Genomic DNA, 24,678 nt, shown 5'->3' with positions numbered 1-24,678 from the left:
CAAACTAAATGAATTTCACTATTTTGACCTCTCAACCATAAAATATGCAATTACAATAATTCTTTTCGCTCCGCCTTAAATGCGAAAATAAATGTGCACACAAGCAATTGAACAATGTAGTGCAGCAGCAACAACAACAACAACAATAGTAGATACAACAAAAGCTTTTTACACTTATTCGCATTGTCAAATGCTGAGTCGACACTTTAACGTTGCATACTTTATGGCTGCAGAGCCAGTGACAACACACTTTACACGCTCCCATACACACACACACACACACACAGAGGCACACAATTACATTTGTTTTCGTGTATTTTATGAGGCTGCGTGGAGCAACGACAATCCAATAGTTGCAGCACTTGCAGAAGAGCAATTAGCAAAGTTTTTGTTTCGGCGGCGGCAACGGCCCAAAACACAATAACACGCCACACCCAGCGATTTTGTGCCCATTACTACTCGTAAATGCTCAACCACGAGTATGGTTGTGTGTAGCGCAAACAAATGACCAACAGCAACAAAGTGTCGTACCCTTCCGTTGAACCGTTGGATGGTGGGGTTCGCACAAACAAATGTTACTGGTCAGAAGCTTTCGTTGCATTTTACTCGGCTGCCAGTGTGAGAAGTGACGGGTGTACAGTGTGATGAAAAGTTGTGTGAATTCCGAAAGGAAATCGGGATCCCGAAATTCTTGAAATAATATTTGGTATGCTGTTTCAATAATTTACATAATTTGTGGGAAATTCCTGTATAGTCACCGGGTACTGGGAGAACGAAAATGAATAAATCTCGGTCCACAACTAAACTCAATTTTTCTTGAGATTACAATTATATAGTCAATTAAAAATAAAAAATTTTCGGGAATTGAAATGTTAACTTCGGGATCCCGAAAATCCCGAAAAGGAATACTTAAGAAATATGTTATTAATCGTCAAGGGTAACCCTATGTCTTTTTATGTACTTCCCTTTTATTTACTTTATCAGCTGTTTCAAATTGCCGAAGTACAAAACCCGTTAAAGGCCATATAGTCGCCGGGACTGGAAGAACGCAAATGAATAAATCACGGTCAACAACAACTAATCACCAATTCTTCTTGAGATTACTATTAGATAATCAATTTAAAATACCAAAATTTCGGGATTTGAAATGGTAACATCGAAATCCCGAAAATCCCAAAGCAAAAATACTAAAGAAATACGTAAGAAATATCGTCCAGGGTAACCCTATGTCCTTTTATCTACTACCATCTCTTCTTTATAAGCTCCTTCCTCACTTCTAATAATCGAGATCCGGTAAATCGAAACTTACATACTAAGTAAGAAGACCCCTCTTCTTTAATATTCAGACACATTTAGCCGTTGTAGCTACAACGTTCAAATGCCAATTATTCATGGTTGACGTAAGCAAATGACAAGCAACGGAGGGGATAAGAGTGTTAATTACTTTCAGCATGTCAGTTGCAGTAGCAGTTTTCTTGTGCAGATTTCTTTCCACTTTTCCTCGTTTCCATTTCTTGTTGGTGTTTTTGTAAATGCGACGTGTGCCAAGTATTTCGCAACGCATTAAATGGCGAATGGCGTGAGAAGTGCGTCGTTGAAAGTGTGATGATTGATTAATTGAATGGACCAAAACTCTTACAGAAAAGGAAACGACGTTCATATCTTGGCTGCAACTTTGCAATGATTTGTGTGTTGTGTTTTCTTATTTGACCTTAATTTTTCGAAATCGAGGTGCTACCCAGGCACTTGACATAAGGTAAATCTGACTCTTATGGCTGCCTAGACATAGCACAATAGCTCCAAACTATACTCACGTCACTTAAGTGATGGATTTTCTTGCAGCCTGCAAGTCTTCAGTAAAAGAGTTTTAGGCAATGCCGACTACTTGAACATTGTCATAGTTCTCCTGTCCCAGATTGAGTCATAAATAAGTCTAGGAAACCTAATGCGCTGAGTAGGACACATTGGTCACTATCCGATTGCCATATATGCGATCAGGCTTCACATTTTTCCTAATCCCCACTGTCGAAGTTGCTCAGAAGATGATAGTGTGCTTCCTCACTTAATTGTAAACCACCGTATCTCACACTCACTTAGCTGCCAAGGAGAAGTATCTGGTATCGAAATTAGTCGCCTAGGGCTCCAAATGTTTCGTCGATATATTGTAGAAAGACAAACACCCTGACTGAAATGGACCAACTGCGATCACCAGATCGAAAATCAACCACAGAATCAAACTAACCTAAACTATACCAACCTTATATATCTCCGTGTAAATCTACCTCAGAGCCCACTAGAGAAGGTACAGAAACCTAAATATATTAACGAAAAGGAAATGTAAGACGAAAACATGAGAAATGCTAAACCGTCAAATATGGCAAAAGAAATTATGGCAAAAGAAATTAAATGGGCTCATTTGGAGAATTCGAAAGGTAGATATGCAGCAAGCGTTCAGAACAAACCAAGGATTTTGTCGCTCAAGTTACACAAAAGCAAAAGAAACAAGTAAGGAAGGGCTAAGTTCGGGTGTAACCGTACATTTTATACTCTCGCAATTTATTTATTTAACTTTATATATATTATATAATACAGTTTGACCCACATATTCGTCATATATATTGTATAAAGTCCATTGAAAGTTGGAAACCATAATATTAGGTTAGAAGCACCGAGGTCCTCGTGTTCGATATATGGGGCCTTAAAAACCTATGGTCCGATTTCGGCGATTTTTAGAATGGGGCTGCCACACCATTAACATAGTATTTGTGCAAAGTTCTGCGCCGATACCTTCACCAGTACTTACTTTATATATTGTTAAGTAAACGATTCAGATTGTCTTCAAAGTTCTGGTATATAGGAAGTAGGCGTGGTTGTGAAGCGATTTGGCCTATTTTCACAACATATCATTGGGATGTAAGGAAACTATTACAAACCAAGTTTCATTGAAATCGGTCGAATAGTTCCTGAGATATGGTTTTTGACCCATAAGTGGGCGACGCCACGCCCATTTTCCATTTTGTAAAAAAATCTGAGTGCAGCTTTCATCTGCCATTACTTATGTGAAATTTAGTGTTTCTGACGTTTTTCGTTAGTGAGTTAACCCACTTTTAGTAATTTTCAACCTAACTTTTGTATGGAAGGTGGGCGTGGTTATGATCCGATTTCTTTCATTTTTGGACTGTATTAGGAAGTGGCTAGTGGAAGCTCTATTGGTTGGCGAGATATGTACAAAAAACTTAATAGGGGGCGGGGCCACGCCCACTTCCCCAAAAAAATTACATCCAAATATGCCCCTTCATAGTGCGATCCTTCATACCAAATTTTCATAGCTTTATTTATGGCTTAGTTATGGCACTTTATGTGTTTTCGGTTTTCGCCATTTTGTGGGCGTGGCAGTGGTCCGATTTTGCTCATTTTCGAAAGCAACCTTCCTATGGTGCCAAGAAATAAGTGTGCCAAGTTTCATCAAGATATCTTAATTTTTACTCAAGTTACAGCTTGCACAGACGGACGGACGGACAGACAGACATTCGGATTTGAACTCCACTCTTCACCCTGATCACTTTGGTATATATAACCCTATATCTAACTCGTTTAGTTTTGGGTGTTACAAACAACCGTTATGTGAACAAAACTATAATACTCTCTTTAGCAACTTTGTTGCGAGAGTATAAATATTATCGACTCAATAGACTGGAATCTATTTTACTGCCAGTCGACACTCTCAATAGGCGGTATATGTATTAAGAAGTCCCCGTTGAAATCAAGCAGACCTCAACCAGTCTTCAGTCTTTTTTTGCAGTGGTCGCGTTTAACGTTAGCATTTAAATATTCATATCATAACTACTGAGTTGAGATGATGTATTAACGAGCTTCCCAATCCTAAAGTATAATATCTCAATAGTTATCAACTTAAATTACTTTTTTTAACCCTTCAATAACTCAAGAAGTTATGTTCAGGCATGTGGCGTGGATTATAAATTATCGTACCCATCGTAAGCCGTCATTAGACAACTGCTTCCCAGTATTATGTAATCAAAATCTAACTTATGTTTTGTATACTTGTGTGTATAATAAAAATGTTACTAACCTGATTTTGATCTCTCCTTTTATGTAGCTCAGTATTCTTAGATATATTTTGTTCGGATGGTAACAGCATTTATTTCTACATAGTTCTTGCTTATCTTGAAAACCGCAGACTGCAAATATTTTTTTCTTTTTATTTCGTAGTCGTAGAGTTCCAATATTTTCAAATTTTTAAAAGTCACACACAAATCGTGATATTAACGACGAAAACAGTATTCACTAATAGCTGAAATAAATCGAAGAGTTTTGACAGTTTAACAGGTGAAGACCAAAAGGAAAGACAATGGGCCTGATCATTGAAACCGCTATGAATTCGATTTCGATACGATATAGGATTTTCGTTCCAAAATGTTCATGCAATCACTGATTCCGGCCAAAATTTTCGAGTTTGCGGATTCAATGATTTCGAAATTAGCGACATCAATTAACCGCGGAATGTATTGTATCAAGTCGGTGAGTTCACTACGATCGTAAATTTTATTTTCGATACGTTTTCAATGATTTCAACGTAAAATTGTTCGATCGAAACGGATTCAATGATTAGGCCCAATAGTTCTTGTGAAGATCATATACATTCTGTCAAATAAGTAACCGGAAATTCTCAAATTAGTTAGTAATTAACAAATTATAATTAGTTTGTGTGAAATTTTGTGTTTCAAACGAAATTTCTTGTGCCAAAATGTTGGAAATGTAGAACAAAACATTTGGTGATTCACCCATCTCGAAAACTCAAGTTTACGATTGATATAAATCGTTCAAAGAGGGGCATATAAAAATCGCAAAGCACTCAAAAGGTTGAATTGTTCCTAATGATGCCGTAAAGAAACTAAATGACACATAGCAATAAAAATTGACAGAATAGTGGCTGACAGTTGTGCCAACCTGGGAAATTTTTTTTTTTAATATTTTCAGGGGGAAATTTTTTTTTTAATATTTTCAGGGGGAATTTTTTTTTTTAAATATTTTCAGGGGGAATTTTTTTTTAAATATTTTCAGCGGGAAATTTTTTTTTTTAATATTTTCAACGGGAAATTTTAAATTGAAAATTTCAGGCTACTTATTTGACTGAATATAGTAAGTATACAGTTTTAAAATACTACCAACTCGTTCGGGTATTTAACTAAATTTTAGCATCGAAGTCGACCACCATTCAATAGGTCAAATACTAAATCCGGAAATACAAAAAAAATTCTAAAAGCGATCGCATATCGACTGTTGAACCAACGAGCCATTCTGAGGAACTTTAAACACAAGCTTCTATAATTGATTTTTATTAAAAGAGGTAGTAAGGCATACTTTGTAGACATCATCGTTACAATGCGATTATCCGAATCGTTACTTTGAAGTTTGAATCTAAGGATTTATAAGAGCATGATTAGGACAGTAGTTTATGACTAAAATTACCAGCTATAACTTTATTTCACCCTTTTGAGCTCATAACAAAACTTTGACTCGAGTTTTTTGATTGTTTGATGTTCTAAGAACCTTACATTTCTTAAGCGACTTCCCCTTATGTGGACCCAAATTAATGGAGAGTGGGTAAGTAGTTAAGATCGTATACCGATAAAAATTTTTATATAGCATAATCCTAGATTTTGACAGGTACTCAAAAGTCGACTGAAGGTACCTTAAAAGATTATAGTGGATACAAAATAGTTAATAATTATACATTTTGTAAAGACAATTAAGTTCATTGTAGTGTTTGAGTATTTGAAACTAGGTTGAGGTAATATTGAAAATAAAAATATGACTTGGAGCTAGATGATTCGAGAGCCCCTCGTACCTTTGAAACAAATCCTGCTACATCCAGCTTTAACAACGCTCACTTTCCATATAACGGCATTTTTCAAAACAGCTAAAAGTGAGATAATGCTCCAAATTTATGTCCACATTTAGGGATCTCCCAAAAACCCTTTCGACTCCTCACTTATTATTTTTTTCATTCCTAACTGTAAAGATACACTATTATTTTATATTTCATCTCCGAGAGCAATAATACAAGCATGCATTTTTGTGTAATTATAGATCATGTTCTATATCGAAGAAGCAGTTACATGTTATTGTATAGCTTTTTATTTATTTTTTTTTATTATTTCACGGCCAACTTAATATTAGGTCACCAAATAGTTTTCTATAGATGTTGTTTGTAAATCTCCGACCATAGAGACTACATTGCTACAGGAGAATATTGACAAATTATAGTAGAAATTTATAGTGAAATGATAATTCAAAAATGAAAAGAAATATATATATATATGCGTGTATATATTAGAATTTTATAGTAATGTAAACTAGAAATGAAATTCAGCCCGAGTGAAGTAAACGTGCGCACACAACAAACCTACACCGTACACCTCCCCCCAAAACAACACGCACACCAACGCGTCAGCATATATGTATGTCGTCCAACCCCTTCTCCTTCTTCATCTCCTCCTCTTCCGCCTCCTCCTCCTCACACTTACACATTTACATTCACACAGAAAGACCGCATACCATAGACCCACATGAGGTGTGTGGTGCATGGCAGCAAGGTGAAAACGGTTCTTAATTGAGCGCAGACACGCTTAAAACGGTGACTGAATTCTAATTTTCAACACCCCCATCATACTGACAAACAATCCGCTCAACGTCCAAGCCAGCTACACCGAAAATGTTTTGACCGTGTTTTTGTTGTAGTTGTTGCTGTTGTTATAATGTAGGAGATTAGGTGCAGCTACAGTGTTGTTGTTGACATCGTATGTTGCTCCAAAGCTTACTACTTCCAAATTTGGACAAAATTATTTCCAGCTAATAGCTGCTCCCGCAGGTTACCCCTTAGACGTCGCTCGCTGATTTTAATGATGTTTGTTGTGTATATATATATATTTATATATATGTATAAGTATATATATACATATATACTAGGTATGTTGGTATGTATCGGATGTTCATAATGCTGTTGCTTCCACTTTGTCGTCTTGGTCGTCCTGCCGCCGCGCTTCATCTTTTCACTGCTTCTCTAACTTCCGCTAACTGTTGTCCACTGCATTGACTGTTGCCGTTGCTGTTGCTGCTGCTGCTGCTACTGCTGAATTGAGTTAAGTTAAGGCTTCCCCATATACGAAGCCGTTTCGTTAAGCGTTTAAACCCAAGGAGTCCAGCCTTCGTAGAGCACAGCTAGATTATCGGGATTCATTGCCTCGCGTATGATGTAATCCACTTGTTCGGCAATTGTACAGCGTCGATTTGAGTCTGGATCGCGTCCTTCCAGCTTCATGCGTACACGCTTCCAAACGGACACGGCGTATGCGTTGCGCTTCTGCTCGCCCGGATTGTTGGTGGTGGTGCCAGCTGGAAGAAGTAAACAAAATATTACAATCTGTGCCACTAAAATTTACAACAACACCCACCTTTCTTATCCAGTGCACCGTCATCCACTGTTGACGTCGTTGCTTCTTCTTTGTTGGTCGCAGTTTTTTGTATACCCTCCAAGGCGGCCGCATAGCTGCCTTTATTGCGCAATGGCGAATCCGAATTCATGCAACTGGACGTGGCACCTTCGCATTCGTCGCTTCTGAAGCGTTGCCCCAACTCCAGCAGTCCAGCGTAGTTTTGCTCGTAGCTGCCCTGTAGCTCGTGTACTTTCGCCTTCAGTTCAGCGGGCGTGCTGTCGCTGGTATTACGCGCTAGCAATTGCATCTGCAACTCATTTAATTTGTTGTGGAACAAACGCATCGCCTGCTGCAGATCTCGTGCAAACACTGCGGAGCCAATTCTATCCGCAGCCGAAGTGGCACGCGCATTGCGTTCATTCTTGGTGATCGCTTTGAAGATGTGACGCATATCGCTGCGTATTTGTGGGTCCCTCAAGGGCTGTATTGAAGAAATGCATATTACATTTGTAAGGTGTGGATGTTCAGTACGGAACCCGTTGAGAAACGTTATAAGAAACTTTAAAATTTAAGATATCCATTTTAATGAAAGAGATATTAGGGCGACGAAATTCTCTTATATAGATGCAAGCCGTGTCTGTGGATCTTTCAAAAGTTTGGATTTCAAAAGTCTGCTCATTAGACCTGTGTCTACATTATGTTCCGAGACCTTTGAACTGCTACATTTTTAAATATAATGCCTCATAGAATATGTTTTTCTCTTTAAAATAATGATCAATCTGATACCGATTAGCTCTCCGAATATTTATTTCCTAAATTATCTCACTTTTACTATTTTGAATAATACCGTTATATGGATGGATGCCATTTCCATTTTCCAAATGAATAGCAAGTTAAAGATTTGGTTGTAGCAGTTGTCCACATCCCATATAAATAAGTATTTTAAGGGAGTTAATTAGGAGTAACAGAAATGGGTCGAAAATAGATCGGATTTATTGGAAAAAAAGTCGGTATAAGTATGAGTACCAGGGTCAAAGGTAGAATTATTCAAGAAAAAATTGCTCCTCACGAGGTAATCAAAACTATTCCCTCCATTATAGCCTTTTCTCACAGCCAAATTAATTGATCAATTAAAAATTTAATTGAGAAGCCAGTTTTTGACATTCGCACTGGCGACTACTCGATAATCGACCAGCTTTTATAAATCTTTGTTTTTGCTTTTCATAACAAGTTGCTAAGTTTCAACAGCTGATTGCTATTTTCTCCCGATTAAAAATTAATGTAGAAAAATCAAATTTTTATTTTGTATGGTAAATCGAACTAAATCAGCGTTTTAATCGAGCAGAGGCCGGTTAATTGATCAATTAGACCCTGTGCGAAAAGGCTATTAATCGCATTACAAGAATATTTTAAGAAATCGCTGTTGTTGTCTCCAAAATTTGTTATTTCAAAGCTTAAAAAATGTAACATAGGAATCGGCTGACTTTCGACAATTTTTTCTTCATCCATTGACAAAGCGTTGAATCATATTGTATACATTTATTTTTTAAAGATTGGAGTCTAGTTGAGGATTCGAATTTTCTGTGTGTTTTAGACTCAAAGTTTTGTGGTAATCCTGTGCAGTTTACAGCAATCACGTTGCTGATTAACTGCACTTAAATAATGAATGAATTTCAAGACTAACAAAGTCTCCATTTTATTTTTTTAACATAATTTTTGGGGAAGATATCTTGATTTTCTTTCAAGGATCCAATACTGCTTATTAAAAAATAATGAAAGTACTACTCACCAGCATTTGCTGCCCCTGCTCGAAGAGTCCCTCCTTGAGAGCACCCTCTTCATGCTCCAATGTGGCCAGTTTGCGTTGTGAAGCGAACGTCATTTCATCCAACAAACCGGCAATATTTTCGATCCAACACTGATCCACTTTACCCTCGGGATCCAAGAGCTGCACAATCGATTGCTCAATTGGTGTTATGCTTGCGTTACTCTGCTGCACTGCGGCCACGGCGTCCTGCCACTGTTGCAGCACAGCCAGAAAGGCATTATCAGCCTGTAGGCGATTATCGGCGCTCTGCAGCAATTCGAATTGCAACAAGGCGTTGGCATAATCGTATATCTGTGTAGCCGATTGCAACAGACCATTGTAGCGCAACAGCTGGGCCTTTACACATTCCATAAAGTCGGCTTGCAATGACAGCAGATTGCCGCCATTCGTTTGCAATGCCCAATTCAGCTGCTGCGTCACGGCAGCTGTATACTCCTCCACATCTTCGTGTATCTTAATCATTGTGTGCTTCCAAGCGCTCAATGACTGACTGCAAGCTTGCACAGATTTCAGCAGTTTCTCCTTCGGAAAACCGTACATCAACTGTGTATCGGTCTGCTGCAGCGCCGCCTCGTTCAGCCAAAAGTGTGCGCTGCCCACGAGCGCACAATGTTCCACCCATTTGGTATGCAAGAGCACTTGCATTTGGAAGTTCTTGCCGCTGAAACCTTGCTGCAGGGCATGCAACAGATTTTGGCACAAGCCCTCGGCATTCAACAGTGTAGCAGCTTCCAAGCAACGCAAATTGGGGTATTGAGCAGCGAGCTTGGTCAGCCGGCCGTGCAGCATGTGCGCGAACAGCGAAGGCAGACCGGAGAGTATGGTGTGCTGTGTGGTGTTGATGTAATCGTTAATTGGTGCTGAAAAACGACGTACATCGTATATTTGTTGTATGTCATTCTGGAGTAATGCTTTGACATTATCGCGTGCCATACGGAAAATATTGACGATCACTTCGTACTTCATGGTGGTATCGATCACTGTTGAGGTGTTGGCACACAAACGTGATTCCTATTATATGGAAAGAATAAATATAAATATTTTACAACAACAAAGCATTCGATATTAGAAATTACCACGAATTGTTTGAAATTCGATTCGCCCATACGCTCCAACACTATCTCCACAGTGGGTCTCAGCAGCTTCACGCGTGTTTCGAAGTCATCGAAGAGCGCGTATATCTCATTGTAGAGCAACGTCACCTCATTGCTACCGCTCTTCAGGCGTACCGGTGAATCGGTGTGAGGTGAATTCGGCTCTTGTGCACAAATCTCAGCCAAAGCTGCTTGCACTTCATCGTTGTTGTCCTGCATGTATAGGCGCACAATACGTTCTGGCAGCGATTGCTCAAAGGCCGTTTTCAAATTGTGCAGCGATTGCAGCGTCTCGGAGAGTGTGAGTAAATTATCGTAAAAATGTTGATCGGCATCTGGGAAGGCTACTTGACACATTTGTTGTAGCATTTCCAGGAAATTCAATTGTTGATTGAGCAGATAGTAATCGCCGGTATCCAAAGCGTCCTCTTCGAAGAGCAAGAAGGAATCATTAGCTTTCGAAAGTGTCTCCAGCATGCAAGATTGCAGCGCTTGTGTATGGCTGTCTGGGTCTAAAGCGATGAATGTGTGTATTGTGGTGACAGCGGCATCAAATGAGATTGTCTGCAAGTAGAAGGAAAAATGTTATATAACGGTTTAAAGTGAATATGTGGAAATAAATAATGGAATTTCGATAATATGAACCTTGACAAATTGTTGTTGTAACGAAAAATGTCAGAAATAATATTAGTAAATGCTGCTGATTTATCAAGCCCTTAAATACTATAAATAACGGAAAGGACATAACCGGTGAACATATGGTGAACGGAGTCACAATGCAACCCTGTTCCACAACAAAATGCGATAAAACATGGCAATAAAAAGAACGCTTTCTTTGAACTAGCATTTTCTTCACTGTACATAACCTCGCATTTTGGTATGTGTTACTTACTATTGAACCATATATTTGGCATAAAGTCCAATAGAATAACGAAAATCATCATATATAGGTATATGAGGGCTGAGGTAGTTTTTCAACCGATTTCACTAGTTTTCACCACCAAGGTACACTGTAACCAAGACTATACGCTCACTTAATTTTGCTAATTTATCTCACATATTAACCGATATATGCGGAATAAAGCCCACCATATTTTTGAAAAACCTATAATTAGGTATATGGCAGCTACGGGAAGTTATGACCCGATTTTAACCATTTTTGGTACAGAGACACACTATTAGAAGAAAAAGATTTCCTCTGAATTAAATTAAAATATCTGAGAGATTAACCGATATTTTCGGTGAAAAATTACCCTAAGGTATCCGTTGTGTTGAAAAGTTATAGTCCGATCTCGACAATTCTTCCAATAGTGATGTCACAGCTCACATACAATATTTTTGAATAGTTTTATTCCGCTATCTTCTTTGGTTCCTTATGTACATATTATAAAGTGAAGGAATCAGATAGAATTCAAAATTGAGTTACATGGGAAGTAGGCGTGATTGTGAACCGATTTAGCCCATATTCTGTCCGTGTGATCAGGGTGTTGAGAAAATATTATACACCGAATTTCATTAAAATCAGTAGAGTAGTTTCCGAGAGATGGTTTTTGACCCATTACAAAGGAAATCATTTTGACCCATAAGTGGGCGACACCAAGCCCATTTTCCATATTTTTTTTTAATCTGAGTGCAGCTTCCTTCTGTCAAGTGTCAAGTGTTTGTGGTGTTTTCCGCCAGTGAGTTAACGCAATTTTAGTGATTTTCACACTAACAGACAGACTTCTCGTGTCGTCATCCTGATCATTTTGATAGTCATCCGGCTGACTTATCCATGGTTTTCTTTTCCCTCGCTCTGAATTCACCGAAATCATTCCTCCGCAGTTCGAAGTTATAAAGTACCATCCCCCTAACACCATTAATTTCACGGAACGTTTCTCCTGCAGATTTGCCTTTAACGAAGGAAAACTTTAAAATAGCGCGAATTTCGGTGTTTGTGAACTCCATGTTTAAACGTCTATAACTGTTGAATACAATATCCAAACTAATCATGCATAGCGTCGTTTTGTAGGTTATGTCAAGACCTTTCAAAAATGTATAGAATTGCCAGATAAAAGCTCTGTAGCGCTTTAGACATAACCGCGAAATTCAAAAGACAAAATGGCGGAAGGGAGATATTTGCCAACCTAATATATATCCCTATATCTAACTCGTTATTTTTAGGACTTTTTTGATTTGGTTCTCAATGTTATCCCCAAATAGGATTACTAAAAATATTTAAGTCATATCTGAGTTGTCAGAGGTCTGACTTTTCAGGTACAGGTACAGGGACAGAGGTCTGACCGATCAGGTACAGGAAACATATTTTTTTATAATTTTAAAACATGTCTAAATCAAGATTTAATGTTCCATATGTGTCATAGTCCCTAAGCCTGACTCATAATTTGAATAATTAAATATCACAACTAATTTTCAACACTCACCACTTGACTGGACTGATCATTCAAATCACTGATGGCGGTGGCCAATTCCATATTCGCCTCAATCCAAACTTTCTCCAATAGAGCTGCATACTGCATGACCTGCGACTTCATGCCATCCGCAACCGCTGACTCGCTCTCTTGCCACTGCTCAAACTGCTGTTGCAACTCGCTGGCACTCAATTCGCCGCTTAGCAACGCACGATAGGCGCACTCATATTTGAGCAAGTGATTTTGCTGTAACTGTGAGCGTGGATAAAATTGCATAACGCCGATATATTGTTGCAACTGATCAATGCATTCCAAGGCGCAACGGCACTGCTGGAAGAGTGTGTTATCCATTTCTTTGCGTGTGAAGTCGCACTGCGCATACAGCTGCTCCTGGCCGCTCTGCTCGAGTAGTGCGTGTAGCAATTCGAATTCATTCGCTGGTACATTGTGTTGCAAGTCGCATAGCTGCAATTGCAGTGCTGACAGCTCATTTGTGGCAGAGGTGGGTAGCAATTGTTCGAAATATACATTGAGTATGGCATGGGTATCGCTCTGATATTTTTGCACATTCTCCTTCATCACATTGAGCGCGCCTTCGTCACGCTTGCAGCTGTTGTAACGATCCGTGATCGTGTTCAAGGCGTGACTACCCATCGCGGTGCCGAGTGCTTGCAATTCACGTATCATCGCCGATTGTTTGGTGATGCGATCACGTTCTTGCTCTTCGCGGCGTATCTCGGCTTGCACTTCGATTAAACGATCAAGCGCACCTTCAACCTCGGACAAACGTGTCTGTAACTCGTCTCTGTAATCGGTGGGAGAGTTAAATAAAACAAATAATAAATGGAGAAATTGTTTTGCGCTCACCTGTATTGTGTCCAAAATGGTTTGAGTTCATGCAAACGCACCTCCAGCGACTTCCGTGTACTCTCCCAATTCGGTTTGCGTTGCGTAGCATCATCTATGGGTCCATTGAGTTTTGTATTACTCTCTTTTAGCGCGTTCGCCGCTACCGCATCCAATGCATTTAGACTCAAAGCAGCAGCGTGCGCCGAGGTAGCGCGTGCTACAGTCGTAGTGCCATCGTCACTTACAGTCCAATCAACCAATGGGTCATAAACGAATGCCTCCAGCAAGGTGAGTAATGTTTCACGCTCTTTACGCAATATTTTCAACACATGCTCACAGCCCAGGCGGTATGTGCCCTATAAAATTAAATAAGAAAATAAAAAAACTATTGATTTAGTTAATTCATATTTTAGCAAATTTAACTAATTGCTAGGTCTCGAGTAATTTAGCAACAACAATAAGAACTACAGAAATAAAATTGATTTGTCGTCTAGAGTACATAATACTTGGCAACATGCAACTTTCTCCTATAAAATTCCCACGTACCCCCACGAATAACCTCCTCGTGATAATTGATTAGTGATTAAGCATCAGATAAAAACGCAATCGTAATATATTCATTCATTACAACTACTAAGCCTTGAAAATTGCTGCATCATTTAGATTGTGCTTTGTTTATTTTTGTTAATAAAATAAAATGCAGATAAATTGCCTCAGCTGGTCAGACCAAAGATCGGAATATTTATAACTTTTACTGTTTTTGTTGAAAAAAATATATATTTGAACTTTTATCTCACAAAAACGGCTAATAAAAATAGTTCTCTTCGAGTCACATTCAGCAGAGCGGTTGGGTAGACACAAGAAAATCAAAGTTGACATTAATCTCAGCCAGGGCTATGATAGGTTTTGTTTTGGCATTTATGATGAATTCTTACTAAGGGATATTATCACTTATAACCACTATATCAATTTATAATCTCGAAAATATTGAATAGAGATACATATCGCTAATTTACATGAATAGTATCACAACTCAAAAAAATCGATTTTTCAGCAGAGCTGTTTAAAGTTTTGTATTATCTCTTACTTAGCAAATATAGAAAAACGCCATAAGCATTATTTATTGAATAAACTAGTGGCATGTAATATATTTAATATAATGCTGATGATAAGTGGACTAAAAGGGGTGTACTGAAGCTTTTTCTAAGGCATAAACTGGGCCCCATTTGAATTATGTCGTTATTTGTGAAAAATATAAATCAATTCCGTCGTTATAAGTTCTTTCTGCCGTTCTTTCTAAAAATAAAACCGACTTCACCCTATTACAATATGTGCGGTAACACAAAATATGCCTTTCTTTCTGAAAAAGAAGCATGCCTCATTCTGACACAACTGAAAAGTGTCGTTGCTGTGGTTAAAAAATAATAACAAATTTAATAACGGCACATTCTTATTTCATGCTTTATTTTTCTACGCATCGGAAGAAATTGCGTACATTTCTGCCTACTCAACTCAAAAATCGTGTTTTTTAAGTTATGACACTATTCATGTAAATGAGCAAATGTATGTATATTAGACCAATATGAAATCCTCATTATCTTATAAAATCTTATGGAGGATTTCCCCGATTTATACCAAATTCAATCGACTCAATTAACTTACGCAATTAAGGTGTAAATTGACATATCATGTTTAAAATATATAACTCTTCCGGTCAATACAATCGAGTTTTGGATGGAGTTTGTACAGAAATAAGTTAACTTGATCTATTGTCGTATCTATAACTTCTTTTTAAAACATTTAGTTTTCTCTCTAACCAAAAACCTGAGGATAATGGAGACAGTTCACTGAATTGCTTGGGAAGTTTTTAGTATTTAATGTTAATAAATTACTAATTTGACAATTCATTAATTGTATAATTATATGTTAAATTAAATAAATAAATAAATCAGTGAAAATATGAAAGAACTAGTAAATTTATATAAGAATGATACATCATTTAGGGTATTAGGCGACAATTTAAATGCTTCATTGTATAGTAAATAGAGTACAATTAAAAGTCTGTATTTACTTTAATTGCTCAATTAGAACTTTATTTAGAGGTGTTATTATTTTGCCGTTGAACATATGAGATAACAAGTAAATTTAGGGTAATTAGCAACTATTTTAATACTTCAGTTGGCCAGTTGGCAAAGTATCGGCCGATGCCGATGCCGATTCTTTCATGAACAAATTTATTTAGTTAACTAACTAAACTAACAAAAGAAAAACAAAAACAAATAACATCACCAAATAAATAAAAAATCAGTTCATATGTAAATATGGAGGTGTTTTTTTAATTCAATTAATATTCAAAACTAAATAACTTATTTTTATAATATATAGATAGAAAAAATAAGTTTTTCTTTTCTCAAAACAAGTCGCTACGTCAGCAATATAGCTTTTTTCCTTTAAGGGATTATATACAGTTAGACGGCCGAAAAAAAGTGAATTTTCCAGAATTTTTTCTGAGAAAACTTTTTAATTTATTGATCCAAAAATTTGTACACATATTATGGTATCTTTTAACTGTATTTTAAGACTTAGTTTTAGTAAAAATATTTATTTGAAAAAGAGCTACAGCTGATCTCCAGGAGCTCCTCTCAAAAAAGACGTTTTGCGGTGACCACTATATCTCGGAACTGGATCATCCGAAATTAAAAAACCAAACAGATTTCGTTAAAATAATGTTAAATCTAGTCATTAATCGAAGGAATAAGCAAAATAAAATTTTTTGACAAAATGACGGTTTCTCAAAAAAAAAATCGATTTTTCACCGAAATTTCGGCCTTAAATTGTTTATAAAAAAAAAATATTTATCGGAGAGAAAAAATCTACGATTAATTACTAAAAAATATATTTAAGAAGGTCGTGTTAAAATTTGAGACTAATCGGTCTAGCCGTTTTCGAGTAATGTTGGTCACCGACTTTGAAAACACCAAATTGAGAAAAACGCGTTTAATGTTTGGACCTTGTACTTAAAAGCACTCTGAAACGCCTTTTCAAATTTTTCATTTGCTTGTAACTTTGAAAATATTCACTGGAACGATATGAAATTTTCTGTGTGTATTCTTAAATATATGTACATTAAGAAAATGAAATAAAAAAATCGATTTTTTGAAAATTCTAACTGTATATAACCCCTTAAGGACAGAAATTAAACTTTTTTGTGAGGTTCATTTGCATAAACATCATAGTCCAAACCTATTCCTGTCTATGGCGAATGATGTTGATTATGAAACATTATTATTATTATGTCTCAAGAGACTATTAAAAATAGACTCTCCCAGTTTTTTTTTTATAATAGAGTCTATAAGAGTCCCCAACAAGTTGTTGCACAAAACTGTGTATATAATAAATCGGATCTACATAAATAATGTAATAATAAATTTAAAACAAAAACAAGTAAGGAAGGGCTAAGTTCGGGTGTAACCGAACATTTTATACTCTCGCAATTTATTTATTTGGCTTTATTTATATTATATAATACACAATTTGACCCACATATTCGTCATATATATTGTATAAAGTCCATTGAAAGTTGGAAACCATAATATTAGACTAGAAGACCGAGGTCCTCGTGTTCGATATATGGGACCTTAAAAACCTATGGTCCGATTTCGGCGATTTTTAGAATGGGACTGCCACACTATAAATGTAGTATTTGTGCAAAGTTCTGTTCCTATATCTTCACTAGTGCTTACTTTATATATTGTAATGTAAACGATTCAGATCGTCTTCAAAGTTCTGGTATATAGGAAGTAGGCGAGGTTGTGAACCGATTTGGCCTATTTTTACAACATATCATTGAGATGTAAGGAAACTATTACAAACCAAGTTTCATTGAAATCGGTCGAGTAGTTCCTGAGATATGGTTTTTGACCCATAAGTGGGCGACGCCACGCCCAATTCCAATTTTGTAAAAAAATCTGAGTGCAGCTTCCATCTGCCATTTCTTATGTGAAATTTAGTGTTTCTGCCGTTTTTCGTTAATGAGTTAACCCACTTTTAGTAATTTTCAACCTAACCTTTGTATGGGAGGTGGCCGTGGTTATTATCCGATATCTTTCATTTTTGGACTGTATAAGGAAATGGCTAAAAAAACGACTGCAGAAAGTTTGGTTTATATAGCTCTATTGGTTTGCGAGATATGTACAAAAAACTTAGTAGGGGGCGTGGCCACGCCCACTTCCCCAAAAAAATTACATCCACATATGCCCCTTCATAGTGCGATCCTTCATACCAAATTTTACTTCCATAGCTTTATTTATAGCTTAGTTATGGCACTTTATGTGTTTTCGGTTTTCGCCATTTTGTGGGCGTGGCAGTGGTCCAATTTTTTTCGAAAGCAACCTTCCTATGGTGCCAAGAAATAAGTGTGCCAAGTTTCATCAAGATATCTTAATTTTTACTCAAGTTACAGCTTGCACAGACGGACGGACAGACAGACATTCGGATTTGTACTCCACTCTTCACCCTGATCACTTTGGTATATATAACCCTATATCTAACTCGTTTAGTTTTGGGTGTTACAAACAACCGTTATGTGAACAAAATTATACCAGAATTAAAATTATCATCATGAGGATTGTTTGGTTCAGGCAAATTTGAATCAAGCTGTGTTTTATAAGGTGAACAGAAGACTTAATAGTTTAGGCTTTTAAGAAATCAAGAAAGTAAAATAAATTTAATGTAAGTGTAATTCAAAAGAAGTAGAAAGAATAACCTAAGAATCGGCCACATTTGGCCGATACCGAAGCTGATGCTGAATTTTGTGGCCTATACTGACCGATGCCGATGCCAAGGGCGATTAATTGGTCGGACTCTACTTCATTGTATAGTAAATTAAGTACAATTCACTCTGTATTTACTTTAATTGCTCAATTAAAACATTATTTCGAGGTGTAATATTTTATCGGTGATTAAACAAAATTTATATGAGTATGGTATACTTAGGGTAATTATCTATTATTTAAATGATGCTTCATTCTAATCTAAATTGAGTACAATTATGATATTATTTTACACACTATATTTATATATATATATATATATATATATATATACTATCTGAGCTAATTGAGTAAATTAAGGTAAGGGTGTTATACTTAAAGTATTACTCCTGGGTTTCTATAACGATAAAAGCGTTTCAAATTTTCCGCCATACATATATAATGTTAATTCCGCCTTTAAATTTGATGTTTCAGACAATTTATAGATAACTTAATGAAATTAAGTATATAAGTCAATAAGAATAAGCTCATAAGTTCGCTTAATAGTCTATGTTAATTTCAGGATGCAAACAGTTCGATTGGATTATGTTCTTTTCTGGTGAAAACAATAAGTTACCAAACTATTTCGCAGAAGGATTATTTTTTACAAGCTTTTAGCATAAAACCAAACCAAAGTAAAACAGTTTTAGGCAAAACAACGCGTATTATCACATGTGCTCTCTGGCTTTAGTAGCATTACTGTACCATTTTGAGAGTGTAGCTTTTAGGAGAGATATCTAGGAAGGCTTATGGTGATGATTGATGTACTCTGCATGGATGTATATAGACTATATACAATAAGGACTTTCCTTTACTCGCAAAAACATAGGGTACTTTACACTATATATGTATTTAGTTCAAAACAACAACACTTTCACTTTCTCCAATGCATTGCGCCGAAAACTACTTATCACCGCCCGAACAACGGGTATAAACGCGAGTATTAACCGATGATGGAGTAGATATTTGCGGAGAAAAGGTGAGATTATATTATATTAGAGGCGTGGGAAAATCAGCAATGCGATTATGGTTTGCACAGTCAACATAGAGCACAGTCTTCCGCGAGTTGCCGAGCAGTTAACACGGTAATAATTTTAGAGGTGCGCCAGAGTAGTTAACGCGTTACGCGCTTCTAACTCTACCGTTTCTTTCTTTTTTTGGAAGAAAACGGGTTTTGTACATGTCTGGAACTACATTGTTAACGCTATTGAAATATTATCGTATGCTTGAAGTGGCTGATCAACAAAAATGAAATGCGCGTGAATTGACTTATTTACAAGAACAACAACAACAACAGCAAATACACACCACAATGACAAACAATGAATTGAAATTGCAAATAAGTGCAAATATCTCGATAATACTGTTAGAGAATGCAACAACAGCGAGCACGGCAGTAGCAGCAACAGCAACAACTACTGCCACAACAATTGTGAATTCCACAGCTCCCACACTATCGACAATAACATCCACCATCACACCTAGCAACACCATCATCGATGGCATCGCCGAGACAACCATATTTTGGGCCACCTGCAACGCACTGATAATGGTTTGCATACTAGCTGGCAATGCGCTCACCATATTGGCCATACACAGCTGCCGCCGCTTGCGTCGCCTAATCTCGAATATGTTCATACTATCGCTGGCTGTATCGGATTTTGCCGTTGGCATATCGCTACCCTACCACATCGCCTTCTATGTGGGTCCCAATCTCGGTCAATCGCAAAATCTCTGCTTGTTGCGATTTTTCCTCATCATCTTCACCTGTTGCGTTTCGATATTGACTCTGATAACGATAGCTGTAGATCGGTATATAGCAATCGTGTATGCCTTGCACTATCGACGGTAAGTTGGCGAGATCCTCGGAGGAACGTCAATAACTTCCTCTAAAACTGAAACGATTTAATAGAAATAATTCTCCACAGTTTCATGACGCGTCGCGTCTCCTTCATCATAATCGCGCTGAATTGGGCCGCCGGCGCCACGGTGGCCATTGTGCCGGTGTTCTGCAATCGCTTTAAAACTGCCATCGAATGCGAATTCTATCAGGTACTGCCCACTTGGTATATGGCGGGCATTATAACGCCCGGCTTCATAATCATTTGGTCGTTGATGCTCTTGATTTATTGGCGTATAATGCGTGAGGCCGCCAAACAGTCGCAACAGTCGCGTTGCAAGCGTGAAGTGCAGAGCTGGAGCAGCAAAAAGCAGGCGCGGCGAATGCCCGATTGGAAATCGATGCAGGTGAGCGTATAATATGTGCGCGTAGAATTCGTTCGTTAATTGCATATGGCTGTTATTTATATTGTCATGTGAAGTATGTCCCATACAATGTATTATCGGTTTTGCATATGCACAGCTATGGATAGTGAAATGGTTACACGCACATTCAACGAAAGCGTTTAACTGCTAGAGCGTTGCATGGTAGACAAATCAGTACTAAGGCAATTGCGTTTAAATGCTGGAAAGACCTTGATATAGATTCCCCAACCATATCTCTATAACCGTACCGTACCCAATTCAGTCAGTTATGCGTATAGTACCACCAGAAAGAGGTTAAATTCAACTCTATGTAGCAAAAAACCATATAAATGTATGTTAGCAATCATTGGCCGTCTTCTTTTCACGACGGCTTTGCAGTTGAAGGTAATACGAAAGAAACTGAGAGAGTGTATCCGTTGCCACGACAATCGGGTCGACGTAACCGGAACGGACTCGAATTTTTATTCGACCAAGGTCTGTTAACTCGATAGTATTCCTCAAAATCATTTGGTAAATGTTTGCTGCCACTACAACAACAACAACAAGAGAGAGGAAGTACTTCTTTGAAGTCCTATAACCCCTTATTATTCCAAATATATTTCATTATGCCAGTTACTTGATTTATGCCACTTGTTTGTTCGATTGAACGCTCTCTATATATTGACGATTGTCTAATAAAATTGCTTTCTCTGCTTCGAATTTACATTCCGGCATCTAATATCCCTCTTTCTACCAAAATCGTCGATCATCGGATGTTTCAAGCTCATTTAAATCGCTTTATTATGTTGGAAGAAACTGAAAAGCGGCTTCAAGTCTAGTCAATTGCTTTGTGGGTAACGCTGGATAAAAGGAGCGGAATATCGAAATTAATAAATATAAGTGGAAAGTCCATGACTTATTTTGCTCAGAACATAACCCAAGAATTTTTCAGAGTTGAAGGCTGGATGAGGCACTTTAAAAATTGCCAGAATATACCACAGATCTCTTCGTTAAGTACCTACATCAATTCTCACGACAGCCGGTTCTCCGGTACCGGAATTGACCCGGTTTTTATCCGGCTAAGGGTCAAACTCTACAAGTCCCTCATCATTCCCGTCCTACTTTATGATGAAGAAGCGTGGACGTTGGCAACATCCGATGAGACGGCACCAGAAGTTTTCGAGAGAAAGGTTGTGCGGAAGATTTATGGTCCTATTTACATTGGCAACTGCGAATACCGCAGACGATGGAATAATGAGCTGTATGTGTTATTCGACGACGTAGACATAGTGCAGCGAATAAAAAGACAGCGGCTACGCTGGCTAGGTCATGTTGTTCGAATGGACGAAAGTGCTCCAGCTCTGAAAGTGTTCGATGCAGTACCCGCTGGTGGAAACCGAGGAAGAGGGAGATCTCCACTCCGTTGGAAGGACCAGGTGGAGAAGGACCTGGCTTTACTTGGTATAACCAATTGGCGTCAAACTGCCAAAGCGAGAAATAAATGGCGCGCTGTTGTGGAGTCGGCTATAACCGCGTCTACGCCAGTCAAGAAGAAGAATAAGAGCTGTTCTTTCGGCGATATGAACCTGTTTGGATCCGCAAGTCAGAAGTTTATCTGATGCTGTGAAACACAATGCTCCTCACAGGATTTAAGTAGAGCCTTAACGGTACACGCACTAAAAATTCATAACTCGAAAACCGCAACGAATGTGGGAACTAATATTAGCACATGAATAGCTAAATATATTTTCTCTTATAACATTATTTACGAAATTAATATCAAAACAAAAATCAGGGATCGTTAATATTTAATGAAAATCACTGACAACAACACTACAACAAAAATAAAGAATAGTGAATCTATTCCAGTGTCAATGGCTGTACAACGTAAGCCTAACAACGTTGATTGTGCGCCTGTAAATAGGCAACGAACAACGCTAAGCGTTTATCGCAACCATAAAACAAGACGAAATGGCGCTCTTTATCAATGCGCTCTATAAATACTCGTAAAAATACTTTGGCAATGTCAACAACATTAAGCAGCATAAAACAAATCGCTGTCAAATAAATAAATAAATATAAAGCTGTCATAAAAAGTTACGCCACACACACATACGGCAACATCATTCGATAATGGACTTGTACAAGCGCTTAATAAGACAACTATTTAACACATTGTTTACGACTGACTGCAACCTTTAAATATATACATCTACATGCATATATATGTATGTACATATGTATAATAAAGAGTTATTTTTCGCTTTTCATTCACAGGTTGTCATTTTCATAATGGGCTGCTTCTCCATGTGCTGGCTCACTTACTTCGTGGTCGTTTGCATGGAGCTATTTAATGTCTACAATATATCGCTGGTGCTGTACAAAATGGCCTTCTCCTTGGCCATGGCCAATTCGGCCATAAATCCAGTGATCTACTGCTGGAAGAATACAACGTTTCGACGCGCTTATTGGCGTTTGTTGCGCTGCAAAAACCCGAATTGTCACAAGCCGAATAAGATGGATCTGGTGGTGTATAGCATGGATTCGGTAAAAAGTTCGCCGCGACGAAATAGTGCTATAACCATATCCGTTATACCGATACCGGTCGCTGAGCCGGTCAAAGATAATAACGATTCAATTGCGAGTAATGGGTTGAATAGTGACAGAGGTGGGACGGGAAGTGGGGCAGATATGACTGAGGCGTAGAGCCATAAATAGCGTAGGATGTAGTATTTATTAGAAATCAAACTGGAATGAGTATAAAAAAAAATGTAAAAAATAACGGAAACTAAAAAAAATAGCAAAAAATCGGAAATACTAGTGGAGGGTATCAAAAATAAAGTACTATCTTCAGCACAAAACCAATAAGTTAGGACAATTACACACTCAAAAATTTAACATTTTCACATTTTAGAGCTTAATAAAAAATCTCGTTTTCAATGTAGCTTTGTTCCTTTACTACAAGAAAATAATTTAAAATTAAGTGGATTATCCTCACAAAGGGCGAAGTAATGGAAAAGTAAACAACAGGAAGAAGTTGTCAGATTATTAATATGAATGCTGCTACCATGAGGTCACTCAAACAGAAATTAGCCATACTACACTAAAACAAATAGAAACGAAAGTTGGTTTTTGAAATATTTCGAAATAAATTGAAATTTTTATAAAAATGTACTCCACATCACTCATATATATAAATAAATATTCGAAAACATTTCTAAAGCTGAATATTGTATACAAATATAATTTAATAAAGGATTTCAAATTTAATTAAAATTTTCCAAAGTTGGGAAAAAACGAAGGCATAAGTAAAAAAAAATATTTCTTGAACATAGCCTCACTTTTTGTAATAAAATAGTGGCATCAAACGATTTTCAAATATTAGTACCAGTATTTTATTTAGTTTAGTAAAACTAATAAATTTCAATGAAATTGAAAAGTGTCCTGATCTACTTCTTGGGTGCAATTAAAGCAAATTAGGAAGTGGAAAGTTCGGGTGTAGCTGAAGAATATATACTCTCGCAATTTATTTATTTAATTCTATTAAGATAGTAATTTTACCAATTATTCGGCATAAAATCCACCAGAATAGCGAAAATCATTATAAATAGTATATGGGGGCGGAGGTAATCCCTGGACCGTTTTCAGCCTCATACGCTCACTTAATTTTTCTAAGACATCTCACATATTAACCGATATATGCGACATAAAGCCCACCGCAAGTTTGAAATTCCGCATGTGTGGTATATGGGAGCTAGAGCAATTATTTCTCAGATATAGCCCTAAGCGGCACAGAGACCAAATGTTGTAAAGAAAACATCACCATCTTTAAACTAACTAAACTTTAGAATATCTAAGAGTTTTTCCGATATTTTCAGTAAAAAATTGTTCACAAGCACTAAAGACATCATGTTCGGTATCTGGGGTCCTGAAATCTAATAGTTCGAATTTGAGACGGGCGATGCCACACTATAAATGCAGTAT

General features: G+C 37.3%; 2 protein-coding genes across 3 annotated transcripts in view; one reads left to right on the top strand and one right to left on the bottom strand.

Moving 5' to 3' along the window:
• Positions 1-24,678, bottom strand: part of Smg1_0 (serine/threonine-protein kinase Smg1) — a 50,427-nt gene that overhangs the window by 18,012 nt on the left and 7,737 nt on the right. The window contains exons 5-10 of one of the 2 annotated variants that reach the window (XM_011186750.3): positions 13,658-13,995; positions 12,803-13,595; positions 10,362-10,943; positions 9,247-10,296; positions 7,476-7,938; positions 6,118-7,416 (exon numbers count right to left, since the gene is read on the bottom strand). In XM_011186750.3, the coding sequence (XP_011185052.2) occupies positions 7,208-7,416; positions 7,476-7,938; positions 9,247-10,296; positions 10,362-10,943; positions 12,803-13,595; positions 13,658-13,995 (3,435 nt within the window). In that variant the 3' untranslated portion in view covers positions 6,118-7,207. Of the gene's footprint in view, positions 1-4,090; positions 4,313-6,117; positions 7,417-7,475; positions 7,939-9,246; positions 10,297-10,361; positions 10,944-12,802; positions 13,596-13,657; positions 13,996-24,678 lie in introns of those variants that run through there. The other variant, XR_008471173.1, reaches the window with a different exon arrangement.
• On the top strand, positions 19,351-23,894 carry LOC114804176 (octopamine receptor beta-2R). The gene is given in 3 exon segments (XM_029041348.2): positions 19,351-20,298; positions 20,379-20,697; positions 22,972-23,894. Coding segments are annotated over 3 exon segments (1,416 nt in total). The 5' UTR covers positions 19,351-19,630; the 3' UTR covers positions 23,401-23,894.

The sequence above is a fragment of the Zeugodacus cucurbitae genome, chromosome 5 (genome assembly GCF_028554725.1).
Source record: "Zeugodacus cucurbitae isolate PBARC_wt_2022May chromosome 5, idZeuCucr1.2, whole genome shotgun sequence".
Lineage (NCBI taxonomy): Eukaryota > Metazoa > Arthropoda > Insecta > Diptera > Tephritidae > Zeugodacus > Zeugodacus cucurbitae.
This window is presented reverse-complemented; position numbering and strand designations above follow the sequence as displayed.